The sequence below is a fragment of the Coregonus lavaretus genome (genome assembly GCF_964263955.1).
Source record: "Coregonus lavaretus genome assembly, chromosome: 5".
Classification (NCBI taxonomy): Eukaryota; Metazoa; Chordata; class Actinopteri; order Salmoniformes; family Salmonidae; genus Coregonus; species Coregonus lavaretus.
The window spans coordinates 70,482,769-70,500,160 of NC_139992.1; the positions used below are offsets into that span (position 1 = coordinate 70,482,769).

The 17,392-nt window shown below is 41.5% G+C and overlaps 1 protein-coding gene across 1 annotated transcript; it reads right to left on the reverse strand.

Moving 5' to 3' along the window:
* On the reverse strand, positions 1-16,952 carry LOC311129064 (transmembrane protein 50B). The gene is made up of 7 exons (XM_084161332.1): positions 16,865-16,952; positions 15,954-16,253; positions 6,753-6,865; positions 6,600-6,667; positions 6,310-6,402; positions 5,339-5,396; positions 1-3,287 (listed from the first exon to the last, which is right to left on the reverse strand). The coding sequence occupies exons 2-7, from the start codon at positions 16,050-16,052 to the stop codon at positions 3,242-3,244; spliced, it is 477 nt and encodes a 158-aa protein (XP_084017458.1). The 5' UTR covers positions 16,053-16,253; positions 16,865-16,952; the 3' UTR covers positions 1-3,241.
* Between the last annotated feature and the right edge of the window lie 440 nt (positions 16,953-17,392).

Here is a 17,392-nt window from a genome sequence, read left to right on the forward strand (position 1 = left end):
CATTTAAAATGTTTTTATTGAAGCAGATTACATTACCATTTATTCCACGTCTGTCATTAAATTTGAACAAAGGAAGTCAATGATCAAGGACAGAGAACTACTACAAAACGCTTGACGAATCAGCACCCTGTAACACCTCCCCTTTCCCTTCATTTTCACAAATTGAAAGTGGTTATTTTGGGGGGTATAATAGGTGCACCTATATAACCCATTGAAACACTTCATAATGACCTTTCATCACTGGTCGTAGCTCACTCACATCCAGATCTACAGATTCATGTCATGAGCATTGGATGCTTAGCAGACCACATGAAAAAATTCAGATAAGTCAAAAGTAATCTGTGTTTACTACTCTTGGAAGTCAAGAACCAATCAATCATGCTCCATCTGTCAATTCTACTTAAAAATAATTTTTCATTAGGATTTCACACCCAGATTTCATTCTGTTCATTTTAGCTACTTTGGGGACTGATTTTTCTTTAGATCAACTTCCTCCAGCTAGATTGATTAATTTCAGCCTGTATCTGGTCAACTACTCACCACCAGACAAAAACATCCATCTCCAGCTACTGATCTCCAGTTTACAGACCGCGATCAGCCATATCCATCCACCTCTAGCTCAACACTGACCCATGCCAAATCCTTATATAATGCCTTCCAAATGTGTTCCCTTTCTAAAAAATACATAGCTAGCACAGCCCTGGTGCTTCAGATTGACCATATATATATTTTTTAACAGGTGAGGGTGAGAACCAGGGCAGTCTGACTCACATGGCTGCTAAATGGAACAGCTATCACACAAAAGGGATGAGGTAGTCGATAGTAACACTACGAAAAGGAGCCACCTGTCTACTACCATACATAGTTCATGCTTGACCCTTCTCTTCAGCTATTGGCTTGAATATTGGCGTAAATGGTTAAAACGGAGCTGATACGTCCCAGCATGCTTTGGGCTGGCTGTTGCAAAGTGCTAATGAGCATGTGACTATGCATGTGACTATGACATCATGCACATACCCTTCTTTATCTACTTAAGCATGTTTAAGATGCAGGATAGGCAGCTATAGCACAATATGTGGGGTAGTATAGTAGTATCCATAATCGTATGGGATTCAGATGCAGGATCTCACTGTACCTAAACTAGTGGTATTTTGGATGAGAACTCGATTTGTAGACTACAGAAACACGACCGTTACAACCTTTACAAGATTACCTGTGTTCATATAAAGATACTTTGTTACTTTCTGATAGGAACAACGATAGAAAAATGCTTCAGACCTCTAAAAAACAAGACTGCAAAAATGACGAATCCTGAGACAGAACGACAGTTACCCCATTTAAAACAGGAACTGATCGTAGTATGAAGCAGACATATTTCACATAAATGCTTTGCTTAAAATATATATGGCTTCCCATAAACGCTTTGATATAATCCAGTGCATGTGATAAAGGTGATAGATGATAACTGCTTGCTAAAATATCATTTATAGCAGATAAATCAGAAAGCTTTGTTTCCAGTGATAACATGTGCTTTTATAAGAGGTCTTCACAGATCCACCTGTACCCGAATACCAGACACCCGAGATCCGGGACCATCCAGAATTCTAAATGTCACGGGTCTTATTCAGATCTGATATGATGGTCACGGGTATGTGTAATTTTAAGTGACTTGACCGGTGGGACCCGTCCCGATCCGAACGCGACTGCTGCAGGAGAGCGAGAGAGAGAGAGAGAAATTGTATCATTTATGCTGCTGCTCTTGCTTTTCACGAGATTGGCGTGTGTAGCTTGTTGTTGGCCAATCATAAGTCATCAATGCAGCAATAGACTACAGTCATAGAGCATCCGTGTGGCAAAAGTTAGGAGATATCTAATCAATGGAAGATGGAATTTAAATGACGGAATTAAAAGTTAAAGGTGAAGGATAGCTACAACGACCTAGAATCAACAGGTAGGCTGCTACTTAATATCCTTAATGGAGTTGTCGTTTGTAACTGTTCAGGACGAGAAAGCGCATGCAGCCCCAATTAGCCTAGCTAGCTAGATAGCTTGCTTAACTAGTTTCTCCCGGTTTGATGCAGTCAAGACAGGTACTACGTAATCATATTGGATGATAAATAACCTAGATATGGCAGCTATTGGTCTACTATAGCGTGAGTCGGCTTGGTTGGTTGCGGTCTGTTGTTTCTCCCTCACTCCTCCACCTTGTCACTCACAGTAGCCACACACACAGCACGCACACAGCCCTGCTAGAGTGGCACCTCTCTCTACCTCCTCTCCCTCACGCTTTATCAGCTCCAGTTAATAAAGTAGCCTTTTCTGCTGCTTCCCTCACTCGGATCGGACCGGGTCTAGATCCGACCAGGTCTATACGGAACGGGTCTCTATATAAAAAAAAAAGTATTTATGCATATCGGGTCCGGGTAGAAAAGCCCCAGGTCCATTTCGGAACAGGTCCAACATTTTGGACTCGTGAAGGCCTCTAGCGCTTATCATTCAATTCACACACAATACATGTATTTACATAAATAAACAATCTTCTGGAGATGGTGAATCACTTGAGGGCAAAACAATAATACGTCAGAGGTGCTCTGGAATATGGCGAGGGGGGGGATAAATATGAAACAAATGTTATGATTATATTTGACAAAGTGTGAATTTTCCCCCGTCTCCTAACATACAGTGTTACGACACTGTAAGATTGTTGGGACACTATATACACATAATGTGGATGAAATGTCACTGTCAACACTTTGTTCCCCCCCAAAAAAATGTGAATGTTGTAGGACTAACACTTAAAAGACATTTAGACATAATGCATATAATGCATTTAAATAGTCACACATTACAAATATGTTAAAAGGAAATCATTTTAGAAGGAAATGTGTGGGATTAAATTTAGTCAAAGGTATAAATATAATGTACAGTATGTGAATATGGCTGAATTTCAGGGCCCAGATATGGAAGAGTACCTCTAAGGAATGCCAATCTAAGACATTATCATTCCTCTAATCAAGACTACATGAAAGATAAGCAGAGAAAAACACAGTACATTACTCCAATGTCCATAGGTAGGCGTATAATGGTAATACATATGCTACCATATTGAACATTGTAGATGAGAGCTGAGTGGTATTAGTCGGTTGGCCTTGACTCTGGTAAAAACAAGGGTAGTACCCCAGCAAGTGTGTGTGTGTGTGTGTTGGGGAGATGGGGTTAGGGATGTACTATGCAGAGCGCTCTAAGCCCACAAATCCTCAGTTCGTCCAAACTTGTAGATCAGTGTGCTATAAAAAAACAAAATAAAAAGAGAGCAACACATAAGATTTTCGCATTGTACTTTCACAAAATGTCCATAATATATCTGCAGTAATTGTGGAATGATAGATTTGGACAATCATTTTTCACTGTGGTCCTCTGTAGCTCAGTTGGTAGAGCATGGCTCTTGCAACGCCAGGATAGTGGGTTTGATTCCCAGGACCACTCATATGTACAAAAATGTATGCACACATGACTAAAAGTCGCTTTAGATAAAAGCGTCTGCTAAATGGCATACAGTGCCTTCAGAAAGTATTCAGACCCCTTCACCTTTTCCACATTTTGTTACTTTACAGCCTTATTCTAAAATTGATTAAATCGTTTTTTTCACTCATCAATCTACACACAATACCCCATATTTGTAAGTCGCTCTGGATAAGAGCGTCTGCTAAATGACGTAAATGTAAATGACAAAGCAAAAACAGGTTTTTAGACATTTTTGCAAATGTTAAAAAAATTACAAACTGAAATATTACATTTACATAAGTATTCAGACCCTTTACTCAGTACTTTGTTGAAGCACCTTTGGCAGCGACTACAGCATTGAGTCTTCTTGGGTAAGACGCTACAAGCTTCGCACACCTGTATTTGGGGAGTTTCTCCCATTCTCCTCTGCAGATCCTCTCAAGCTCTGTCAGGTTGGATGGGGAGCGTTGCTGCATAGCTATTTTCAGGTCTCTCCAGAGATGTTCGATCGGGTTCAAGTCCGGGCTCTGGCTGGGCCACTCAAGCACATTCAGAGACTTGTCCCAAAGCTACTCCTGCGTTGTCTTGGGTGTGTGCTTAGGGTTGTTGTCCTATTGGAAGGTGAACCTTCGCCCCAGTCTGAGGTCCTGAGTGCTCTGGAGCAGGTTTTCATCAAGGATCTCTCTGTTCTTTGCTCCGTTCATCTTTCTCTCGATCCTGACTAGTCTCCCAGTCCCTGCTGCTGAAAAACATCCCCACAGCATGACGCTGCCACCACCATGCTTCACCATAGGGATGGTGCTAGGTTTCTTCCAGACGTGACACTTGGCATTCAGGCCAAAGAGTTCAATCTTGGTTTCATCAGACCAGAGAATCTTGTTTCTCATGGTCTGTGAGTCTTTAGGTGCCATTTGGCAAGCTCCAAGCGGGCTGTCATGTGCCTTCTACTAAGGAATGGATTCCGTCTGGCCACTCTACCATAAAGGCCTGATTGGTGGAGTGCGGCAGGTAGCTTAGTGGTTAAGAGCGTTGTGCCAGTAACCGAAAGGTCGCTGGTTCTAATCCCCGAGCCGACTAGGTGAAAAATCTGTCGAACCCTAATTGCTCCTGTAAGTCGCTCTGGATAAGAGCGTCTGCTAAATGACCAATTATTATTATTATTATTATTATTATTATTATTATTATTATTAATTATTATGGTTGTCCTTCTGGAAGTTTCTCCCATCTCCACAGAGGAACTCTAGAGCTAAGTCAAAGTCTGGTACCCTTCCCCAGATCTGTGCCTCGACACAATCCTGTCTCGGAGCTCTACAGACAATTCCTTCGACCTCATGGCTTGGTTTTTGCTCTGACATGCACTGTCAACCTTATATAGACAGGTGTGTGCCTTTCCAAATCATGTCCAATCAATTGAATTTACCACAGGTGGACTCCAATAAAGTTGTAGAAACATTTCAAGGATGATCAATGGAAACAGGATGCACCTGAGCTCAATTTCAAGTCTCATAGCAAAGGGTCTGAATACTTATAAGGTATCTGTTTTTTATTTTTAATACATTTGCAGAAATGTCAAAAAACCTGTTTTCGCTTTGTCTTTATGGGGTATTGTGTGTAGATTGTTGAGGATTTGTACATTTTTTATCCATTTTAGAATAAGGCTGTAATGTAACAAAATCAAAATTCCATCATGATGAAAGGGAGCTAGTTACTCTAATTTCCTGGTTTCTTCCTGTCTGACAATAGAGTGATACGTAACACCAGACAAGGTCCATCAAAAATACACTTTTATCATCATCATCATCATCATCATCATCATCATCTTTTGTGTACTTACCTGAAAAATATCAAAGCATTCTGAAAGAATACTGCCAGTCCTGGATACACGTCTTTCTCTACAAAGAAAAAGGGGGGAGGGGGGAGAGAGAAAAAGGCCATTAGTATAAAAACACATCACAGCAGGAACTGGAACTTTATAAAAACGAAAGACGTGGGCAAAAAAGAAGAAGAGAGATGGACAGCATATAACAAAGACCATCAACTACTGAAACCCATTTCAACCCCAGGCTGATAGAAAAATACACATGGCTTACTGAAAAATATTATTTAGATTCTTCAAAAGACATAACCAGCAGATACCTTCCTAGTCAAACCATTTAAATCAAGAGCTGGGGAGGATCTCAGCCTCCTCCTACCTGACTAAAAGCAATATGGAATACAGAGGTAATGAGCTCCAAATATAAACTATACTACCATACTATCTGCATTAATGAGAGAGAGTGAAAGTTTTCTATTCTGTAGCCAGTCCCAACAAGATGAACAGGAGAGAAAATGAGGGGTTGTACTGTTCAGGTGTAAGACTGTGACCAGGAGTAATGACTCAAAAGGATGAAGTCAGGAAATATGGTGGCTGATGACGGTGGTTGCTAACGTGGAATACTGAGAGAGAAGAAGAAGTGGGGGACTGCAGAGCGCAAGGGAGAGACAGTAAAAGAGGAGCCAGTGTCAATGTGATTGAAACCAACCATCCGGAGTGAATGTGGGCAAATGGGTTTCAGCTCTATCTCACTATCTGTGGCAGAATGATGAGGTTGTGTTGTGTGTATCAGTGCATCAGATACAGGGGAAGACTCATCGCTACCAGCCATTACAGAGAGTAATGTGGCCAACAAACCAGTAATTACACCTCTCTGGACACACACCATTCAGGAAAAGGTAGAAAGGTCATTTCGGCTGGACTTTTATGGGCTTTGTAAAAGAAAGAAAACCCAGAAGAAAGAGCGGGAGAGAGAAAGCAACATGACTCACTCGGAACCACATATCCTCCAAACAGGATCCAGATGGAAGCGATGAGGGAGCCGAACATAATCATGAAACCGATGAACAGCCAAAGACGAGCTCCTGCAGAAACACACAAAGACAGCCGCAAGAAAAACCTCCACTCAACACGATAAATATACAACAGCCTCTTATCCCACAAGGAAAAGTAGTATCGGCTATCAGCCAAGTATCATCCCTAAAACGTGCACATAAACACACAGACAGTAACATTCTTGACATATATGCAGCCATAGATATGCATCTCAAGCCAAACCAACCTGTCCTTCCGAAGCAGCCCTCTCCATAGGCATCACCTCGCACCTGGCCATTAGACACTGCATTGATCCTGGAAAAACACACATAAACACACTGTGTGGGTGCTTGTACTAATACCTTGTCTCTCTGTGTGTGTGTGTGCGCGTTGTGCTCACATGAAGAAGGCTATAGTGGCGAAGACTCCACACGTGTGGAAGGCATGGTTCATCTCCTCCTGGGTTGGGTAGGACACCGCTGCATCTATCATGATCCACCAACCAGTGAAGAACTGAGAGAGAGAGAGGGGTACAACTAAATAATGTAGGTTTGCAGTATGCACTGTTCAGTTATTCAATTGAAGTCTAACAACTTAGGCTGTATCAATCAAAGTACAAAGAAAACAAATTAATTAACACTGCCTAAAAAATAAATCTACAAAGACAGAGAGAAACATTCTGTACTGTAGGCTTTGTCTTGAAGGGTTTGATGTTTCTCACTAAATGTTCAATTGAATAAAGTTGGCAATCATCCTGCCACAATGGCAGACAGCATTTTAATGAAAGCAGAACAGATATTATTTCAGTTTCTTCCTCATTCTTTATTCATGAGCTGCTGCCTGGGGCCAATGCTGCCTTGCTATGCCTAGACATATAGCATTATGTTAATATAACACACAGCTCTCAATGTGCTGTTCCATGGTTGACAGAGTTGTCTAATTACTAATTTATGTGTCTGTGTGCGAGTGTGTGTTTATGTGTGTTGTGTGTCTCCAAAAGTTCTCAATATTTCCCTATATTAATTTAGCAGCGGTGGGCCACCACGGCTAAATCGTTGCCGCCACTCCAAAAAATATGATTTACATTTATTTTAAATATTTCTGCCGAGAAGCACTTTTAAAAGGGATAGTGTGAGATTTTGGAAATTAAGCCCTTTTTCTATTTAACCAGATTCAAATGAATATCATGGATACCATTTTTGTGTGTCTGCATGCCGTTTTGAAGGAAGTTATTAACTAGTGTTAGCGCAATGATTGAAAGTCTATGGGAACAGCTAGCATGCAGTCATTGCACTAACACTAGTTAGCAATGGCTCGCTAAACTACCTTCAAACTGCACGCAGACATATAAGATTTGGTACACATGAGTTCATCTGACTGTGGGTAAGTAGAAAAAGTGCTTAATTGCCAAAATCTCGCACTATACCTTTAAGATCAGAGTGACAATTTATTTGTAGCAAACAGCGCGAGCAGTGGTGCGAATGAGAGCCACAAGTGTATAGCCACCTACGGTGCAGTGGCGCGCATCAGTTATATTTCAAATGGTGTCAAATTTTCATGCATTTTGAAGTAGAATGTCGCTGAAGCACGATGCAATATTTTCACGATACTTAGGTGCCGATATGATATGTAGTGCGATTCTCATGATTCTATATGTATTGCGATTCGATTGCGAGTTGATATTCCAAACATATTGCTCACTAATATATATATATATATATATATATATATATATATATATATATATATATATATATATATATATATATATATATATATATATATATATATATATATATATATATATATATATACATACATACAGTGGGGAGAACAAGTATTTGATACACTGCCGAATTTGCAGGTTTTCCTACTTACAAAGCATGTAGAGGTCTGTAATTGTTATCATAGGTACACTTCAACTGTGAGAGACGGAATCTTAAATCCAGAAAATCACTTTGTATGATTTTTAAGTAATTAATTTGCATTTTATTGCATGACATAAGTATTTGATACATCAGAAAAGCAGAATTTAATATTTGGTACAGAAACCTTTGTTTGCCACTCCTTAGTTGCCCTGGCTGTGTGTTTCGGGTTGTTGTCATGCTGGAAGACCCAGCCATGACCCATCTTCAATGCTCTTACTGAGGGAAGGAGGTTGTTGGCCAAGATCTCGCGATACATGGCCCCATCCATCCTCCCCTCAATACGGTGCAGTCGTCCTGTCCCCTTTGCAGAAAAGCATCCCCAAAGAATTATGTTTCCACCTCCATGCTTCACGGTTGGGATGGTGTACTCATCCTTCTTCTTCCTCCAAACACGGCGAGTGGAGTTTAGACCAAAAAGCTCTATTTTTGTCTCATCAGACCACATGACCTTCTCCCATTCCTCCTCTGGATCATCCAGATGGTCATTGGCAAACTTCAGACGGGCCTGGACATGCGCTGGCTTGAGCAGGGGGACCTTGCGTGCGCTGCAGGATTTTAATCCATGACGGCGTAGTGTGTTACTAATGGTTTTCTTTGAGACTGTGGTCCCAGCTCTCTTCAGGTCATTGACCAGGTCCTGCCGTGTAGTTCTGGGCTGATCCCTCACCTTCCTCATGATCATTGATGCCCCACGAGGTGAGATCTTGCATGGAGCTCCAGACCGAGGGTGATTGACCGTCATCTTGAACTTCTTCCATTTTCTAATAATTGCGCCAACAGTTGTTGCCTTCTCACCATGCTGCTTGCCTATTGTCTTGTAGCCCATCCCAGCCTTGTGCAGGTCTACAATTTTATCCCTGATGTCCTTACACAGCTCTCTGGTCTTGGCCATTGTGGAGAGGTTGGAGTCTGTTTGATTGAGTGTGTGGACAGGTGTCTTTTATACAGGTAACGACTTCAAACAGGTGCAGTTAATACAGGTAATGAATGGAGAACAGGAGGGCTTCTTAAAGAAAAACTAACAGGTCTGTGAGAGCCGGAATTCTTACTGGTTGGTAGGTGATCAAATACTCATGTCATGCAATAAAATGCAAATTAATTACTTAAAAATCATACAATGTGATTTTCTGATTTTTAGATTCCGTCTCTCACAGTTGAAGTGTACCTATGATAGAAATTACAGACCTCTACATGCTTTGTAAGTAGGAAAACCTGCAAAATCGGCAGTGTATCAAATACTTTTTCTCCCCACTGTATAAATATATATACAAACACACACAGTGGGGAGAACAAGTATTTGATACACTGCCGATTTTGCAGGTTTTCCTACTTACAAACAAACAAAGGTTTATGTACCAAATATTAAGTTCTGCTTTTGTGATGTATCAAATACTTATGTCATACAATAAAATGCAAATTAATTACTTAAAAATCATACAATGTGATTTTCTGGATTCTCACAGTTGAAGTGTACCTATGATAAAAATTACAGACCTCTACATGCTTTGTAAGTAGGAAAACCTGCAAAATCAGTGTAGTGTATCAAATACTTGTTCTCCCCACTGTATATATATATATTATTTATTTATTTTACAAATTGATCCTTGAAGTAAAATATCAATATAATATTGTCTAAAAATAATATTGCGATATGTAACTGTAAAAAAAAAATTCTCCATCACTAATATGTTTTCCTCCAATAGAAGGGAAAGCAGCAAATGAAATTGAGCCCATACTGAGAAAACGTTGAAAAATGGTCAACTTGCAATTGCCTGAAGGTGTTTTCGAATGAGTAACTCATTTCTGGCACTCTATGGGGTGAATTGTCCACCGCCAACAGAATGACAAAAGGCAGGAGAAAGAACAAAGCTGCATAGTCCATGCAGCAGGCCATTTCCTATACACTTCTGATAATTGAGATGAAAACAAGAACCAAGAGAACACTAGCTGTGTGATGACAGTGGGCTTTCAAAGTCACTCTCTCTCTCCAATCAATGTCACTTTGTTTTGATTGCTCTGTGACATGATTGTCACATCTTCTTTCACTGTTTGAGGCAGATTTCATCTCAAAAGCGTTGCCTGGCCGTGCTAGTTTATTTCTGTACTAGGGCGATTCCGTGTAAAAGATACATGAGCATACATCGATCTCCAATTCCATGAGCAGCAGCACTTAAGAAGAGCTCCTCCTTAAATATCTGTAATTTTATTATATGTGAAAAGCTTAGTTATTTCAGTGCACTGTGTTCTTCACATCTAGAGGAATCAGAAGATACTTTTCTTTTGTGGATATGGTTTGATTTGGAGATTGTTGGACTTGGTTCTGGTAAGGCTAATCTGCTGAATCATCATGCAAGACAAGGCAGGAATGGGTTTGGGGGACTATAAACCCAACAAGGACAACAAGAAGAATTAGGACAAAGATAAACACAAAACCATCAGAGGGAGAAAGAGGAAGGATTTCTCAAGGATAGTTCAGGCCTTGATAGTGAAACAAGCATTGAGAAGAACCAACGGGAGGTGGGAACATTCTGAACATTGAGAGAGTATCTTAATTTATGTGTAATGTGTTGTTTCATTGAAAAGCATATTTAATATATTTATTATTCATAAAAGTGCATTGTTTAAAACGTGAATGTATCTATAGGTGCAATATTTAAATATGTGCTTTCATCAAGAGGCACACACACAACAACTAACAACTTCAGAAAACAGAACTATGAGGTAATTGTACATTGATTCGACCCTGTGATGGTTCAAGGTTTGGAGGCCAGTCTGGATACATTTGTCCAGTACTTTAATCAAATTAAACCTCTTGTTGCTGAACTCAAAACCTCTCAACCAAAACTGCCTACAACAGCCTCCACTTCCTTTGTGTCCCAGGATGAAGTCCCCAGTGTCCCTCTCCTTCCCTCGCCTGAAGCAGACATAGCCCTCACCATGCCACTGTCACGTGACACCTGCAGTGTCACAGCATCTCAGAGAGGAGAAGATCAGCCTGGTGCGTCAGCATCTGGATGAAATCCGGGAATTGCAGTATGCTATCAGGTGCGTTGAGGAGGACAACCAGTCCCTCAGGTAGGAGTGGGCGATATACCGGTTTGATAGTAAAAACCGGTATTGTGCCGCGCCATGATATGGATTTAGCAATATCATGGATACCGCGATTTATTCAGAATTCATAAATTCGAATTTTGCATCAATATTTTTTTGTTCCAAATTTCAACTGAGTGATAGTACTAAGTAGCTACATCTTTTTTTTTTTTTTTTTATCCAACCTTTCTTGGTTCTTACGAATAAAAGAATGTATGTTAATATGTTGACCTATTTTTATGAGCGCACGTCGCATGCACTTGTTGCACGCATGTAGTGCTAGCAACAAAGAAGTGTGCAGGCAGCTGCAGTTAGGAGGCAGGTTAACTATTGGGGGAAAACTTTACAATCCAGGATGAGCGAAAACACAGAAATTGATGTTGCTCAAGAGCAGGAGGATAAATTGGTTAAGAAGAAAGGGGGCACCTCTGTTGTTTGGAACTGGTTTGGCTTTAAAATCTCCGACCCCGACCAAAACACTACCCTATGCAAGTTGTGTCGTCGTGTTGTCTTAGCAAAAGGTGGAAACACGACCAACCTGTTCAATCACTTAAAAAACATACATGTCCGTGAGTATGAACAATGCACCAGAATGCGTGAGACAGTAAGCCCAGGAGCTCGCCCGAAGACAAGCCAGACTCGCACTCAACAATCAATTATATCATCATTTGCTGCCGGTACTTGCTATGAGAAGACGAGCAAAAAATGGATAGACATCACAGCTGCGATTACAAATCACATAGCGAAGGACATGGTACCGATTCAAACTGTGGAGAAAGAGGGGTTCAGAAAGTTGATTCAAACTCTGGACCCAAGATATGAGATCCCGAGCCGCAAATATTTTAGCCAAAAATGCCTGCCACAGCTTTACACAGAATGCTGGGACAGAGTTTACAGTGAGATAAATAACATTCCATTCTTCTCCACTACTGCCGATCTATGGTCAAGTCGTACCACAGAACCTTATATAAGCCTCACAATCCATTACATAGACGGTGACTGGAAACTGAAAAGTAAGTGCCTACAGACGTCTTATTTCCCAGACGACCACACCGGGGAAATAATTGCAGGTGGGCTGAGGGACATACTGTCGTCCTGGGGATTAAAAGAGTCGCGTCAAGTTTGTATGACGACCGACAGCGGATCGAACATGATCAAGGCATTGCAGCTGAACAAGTGGGCAAACCTTGGATGTTTCGGACACAGGCTGCACAATGCTATTGGTAAGTTTCAGGACTGTAGCCTAGGCCTACCCTGTATGATGCTTATTATTAAGAAAAAATACAGCTCACATCAGCCATGTACCGTAGGCTAAATCTAAGCACATCAGATTTGTAAAATGTGTAACAGTTGAATGTAAATGCCGTAAATCCTCAAACAAAGATTAAAAGTTATATTGTATTGTGATTTCTATATAAAAATGCATTATTATTAATTATTATTGTATTGTGATTTGATTATTTTTCACCCTATTATTTTGATTTCTTATTCCCAATTTCCAGAGAGGAGTGTCCAAAACGCTCCCGGGCCACAGGGGTGTGCGATTTCCCGGGCCACAGGGGTTTGCAAAAAGGTGGTTAGCACGTTCTCATACAGCTGGAAAAAGCAGAAGGCCCTGATGACAGCACAGAATGAACTAAGCCTGCCCCTGCACAAGCTCATCACAGAATCTCCGACAAGGTGGGGATCTCGTCTGAAAATGATGGAAAGAGTCCTGGAGCAGGAAAAGGCCATTACACAGGTCCTGGCAGGGGACAAAAAGACACGGCACCTTGTACCTACCTGGCAAGACATCCAGGTCTTGGAATCAGTCACAGCAGCACTGAAGCCACTCCAGGACTTTACAGATGCCCTGTCAGGAGAAGCGTATGTGAGCGTGTCCTATTTGAAGCCTGTCATCAATCTGTTAAATGCAGAGGTTCTAAATCTGAGCAAGGACGATACAGAACTGACCAAAGAGATCAAGATCAAGGTTCTTGATTACTTGAATAACAAGTACACTGACCCTGCAACAGATGAGCTGCTCTCCATGGCTACCTTTCTAGATCCAAGGTTCAAGACCAGGTACATGTCCGCTGAGAAACTGGAGGACATTAAGGTATTTATTCATTTGTTCTTGTTTTATTGCTTCAAATGTAAAGCACTTTGGGCTGCATTTTATGTATGAAAGGTGCTATACAAATAAAGTTTAATTATTTTCATTTTTTAAGGTGAGAGCTGCCTCAGAGACCGAAGCCCTCCTGGTGGAGAACACAGCCCTGGGAAAATCGTCTCTTGCAGAGGATCACACTGACAGGGAGAAAGAAGCTTCCACTGCTCATCAATCAGGCAAGAAGCCCAAGAAGAGCCTTGGGAGCTTCTTTAAGCAGACCAGCAGTGCACCTGCCTCATGTTCAGAGAGGCAGATCATTGAGCAAGAGCTGAATAGCTACATTCTGGCAACGGCAGCAGACAGCGAGTCTGATCCTTTGGAGTGGTGGCGATTTCACGGATCTAATTTTCCACGTGTGAGTTGTCTGGCAAAGAAATACTTATGCATCCCTGCCACAAGTGCCCCCTCTGAGAGGGCATTCAGCACTGGGGGCAATGTGGTGACATGTCACAGGGCAGCACTAAAGCCAGAAACAGTCAACATGCTGGTATTCCTGGCACGGAACTTGTGAAGAAAGTTCTAGTGAAGATTTGTTGATATTGTTGATAATTGATGGTTGAGGCTTGAAAGGTTTAGTTTCAAACGGTTAGTTTTTTACATATCTACGGACCGTAGCCAAAACAAACACACGTATTTGAATTTGTAATTACCTTATTTTCTTTATCTCCTGTTATTTTTTATTTAATTTTACTTAATATCTAATTTATATATATATATATATATATATATATATAGGCCTACCTACCTCATGTTTACGGAATGCATGTTTGCACAATACAAATAAAAACTTTTCAGGTCCATACGGTCCAATGCCTCACTCTTTCTGGTTATATAAGGTTCAAATACATATTTTTCCTTAACTAATATAATTTAACCAAGAAGGGATATTAAAATGTGATTCATATTTTTTTACGTCATATATCGTGATATCATATCGATATCGTCTGGACAGTGGAAAATATCGTGATATGAATTTTAGCTCATATCGCCCACCCCTACCCTCAGGATGGAAGTGCGCAGAGTACGAGAGGAACTGTCCACCACAGTCAATATAAGCCATCTCCAGGAACCTGCAGAAGGCGCTACAAGATCTAAGACAGGAATTGGTCAGCCAAGGGGCCCACTCCTTAAATTCCAGTAAAAACCTAGGACCCAGTAAACTGTTGAACAAGGACCCATCAACCAACCAAAACATCAAACCAATCCACCAACCCAGCTGACCCCCTCCACCCCAGTCTCACGGCCTGTGATTGCTCCCACTCTTGCCATCCTCCACAGGCTTGAGAAGAAGCCTGACATTGTTTTGATGATGGACTCCAATGGAAAATTCATTAAATTGACCGTGGCCCAGCTTCGTTCACCGAGCCTTATCATTGTACATACTGGAACCAATGACCTGCACGCTCAACAGGAGAGGGTGGCCACATCACTTGGTAGGGTGTTGGAGAGGGCCTCTACCACCTTCCCAGATGTGAGGATTGTAATATCCACCCTGCTCCGGAGGAGAGATTTTCACCCTGCCACCATCGAGAGAATAAATGCCAGCTTCTCCCGGAACTGTGCTAAATGGCCAAATGTAAAATTGGCACACCTTCCCAACCTTAGTTTGGACTGTCTGTATGATAATGTTAACTTCTTCAAAGAGGCTGTCCTCACCTTCGCCAGGATGTTGCTTTGGGTGGCCAGTCCACCTCACCCCACAGGAGCAGCAGACCAGCCACCAACTCCCTGAGACAAATCAGATGCATGTTTAGACCTGCATCCGGTGGCACCTCACAGAGACTGGAGAACAGCCAGCAACACTGCCCCCCACATCACCCTCCACCACTTGTCTCCCAGGAACTGCATGCAGATACACTGAGCTATGCCCAAGCCGTACGCAGTGACAGAGGCCCAACACAGAGTTTGGAGCATCGCCGGCCACACTGCCCTCCGCACCACCCTCCTCAATTCCCCCCCACAACCTCCTCCCAGGCTAGCTCTAACCCTGGCAATTAACTGGTAAACTCATGGTTACACTTGCAATGGCTGCCTGGTATTGTGATGCAATAATTTATATGGTATTTAGAAATGTTCTATTAACTGATGCTGGATTGCCACAGTAATGTGGGATGTTCATTCACATAATGCTAACTGATGTGGCTCATGCAATGTAAAGTATTTTTTGTAATATCAGTATGTCCATTTCATGTAACATCCATAATGCTTCTTATTGGCTTTATTTCTCCAACAAGTCAATATTTACAAGGGTTACTATAGGCAGACAAAAGTTTCATTTATATTTTGTTTGTTCATTCCGTGAGACATTTAAGTTGTGCTTTTGCGTGAAAATGTAACATCCATAACGCTGGAATCTCTCACACACACACACACACACACAGAGAGAGAGAGAGAGAGAGAGAGAGCGAAGCTTTCATGCCCCAGCACTCACCAGGACTCCGGCAACGATGGATGCAAGGGTATTTCTCCTCTCCCCCCAGTCGATGCACTCACACTCCGGCATGCGGAAGTTGTCCAGGAACCCAGCCATCTTCAGCCCTTCTGACCCCTGTGGTCAAACCTTACTGTTGTCTCAGTCAATCTCTAATGTTCCTCAGACAGGTAGGTATGTAGGTAGGTAGCCCTCAGACTGTTGACACTGACACAGATGAACGTTAGGCAGTAATCTGCTGTGCTGGTTCTGTGCACTTGACCCTCTGGGATTGGTTTGTCAATCAATCGAGTTTGTTTCCTACAAAAACAAGGAGGTAGGGTTATTGATTCTGTATCAAACTTCAATATTCACCTCAAGCCCCTAACGTTACACTTGATCGAGGTAGGTCTAGAAACATTCTTGGCCAGCAGCAATATGGTAATCACCTTGCACTCTAGGTGGAACTTCCCACACAATGTTTACCTATCCAATCCGTTTTATCCATTGAGGTACATAGCTAGCCATTTAGCAAATAATATTGGCTGTGGGAAGAGCATAGGCAATAAGTTCCTACAGTTGACTAGTTAGCTAGCTAGCTAGCTAATCTAGCTACCGTTATTCAGCTAGCTAGTTAAACCTACAAATTTCAAGATAGCCATGAGTAGCACGTAAATCCTACATTGCGAACTCTAAACAGCAAACTAGTGAAATATTGTATTATTTTAATGAATAGGACAAATAAAAGCTAACATAAGGTTTGTTTCATCTATCTAGCTAACTTACGCTGTCAGATAGTTATTATTAGCTAGCACTGATGCAGTGCCCTGCTATAGTCCACCTATCCAACAGACAGGCGCTTTCTGGCAAAAAGTGCGCATACATGTCTTGAATGTAACCAAATTACTCGTAGAAAATATAATTTTGCTCACCTCAATGGCAATGTTTTCAGTTTAATTTAACTAGCAATGTCACAACGACGAGGATGAAGCTACCTTGTATCAAGGAAGCGTGCTAACCAATCAAAGTAAGGCAATCACAGCAAAGTGACCAATCAACTTTCGCTTATAAAAAATGAACGTACGGTGTCTTGTGACATACTCTTTTCACGCCACTTCGATACAAAGTGATTTTTGTAGCAGGTTAGGAGAGCATTTTCGCTAACCCTAACCATAACTATTTTCCTAATCTTAATCTCAGTATCCTAACCTAGTTAGTTCTCAGTGGTTCTCAACCTTTTTCGGTTACTGTACCACCAACTGAATTTTACTCTGCCCGTAGTACCCCTGAAGTACCCCCTTGTGCATTTTACCAGTAATCCTATGATCTCATGAGTCTTATCAAGTACCCCCTGTGGATAGGCCAAGTACCCCCGGGGGTCCTTGTACCAATGTTTGGGAACCACTGTCCTAACCAGCTACGAAAAAGCTACATGTATTACAAATAAATGAAAATCATCC

Excerpts from the sequence above, each read along its gene's own strand:
- LOC311129064 (XM_084161332.1), bottom strand. The coding sequence starts at position 16,052 with ATGGCTGGGTTCCTGGACAACTTCCGCATGCCGGAGTGTGAGTGCATC. Across the intron at positions 6,866-15,953 it reads CCATCGTTGCCGGAGTCCTG|TTCTTCACTGGTTGGTGGAT; the intron begins GTGAGTGCTGGG and ends TCTCTCTCTCAG. Across the intron at positions 5,397-6,309 it reads TGGAGGATATGTGGTTCCGA|AGAAAGACGTGTATCCAGGA; the intron begins GTGAGTCATGTT and ends TTTTCTTTGTAG.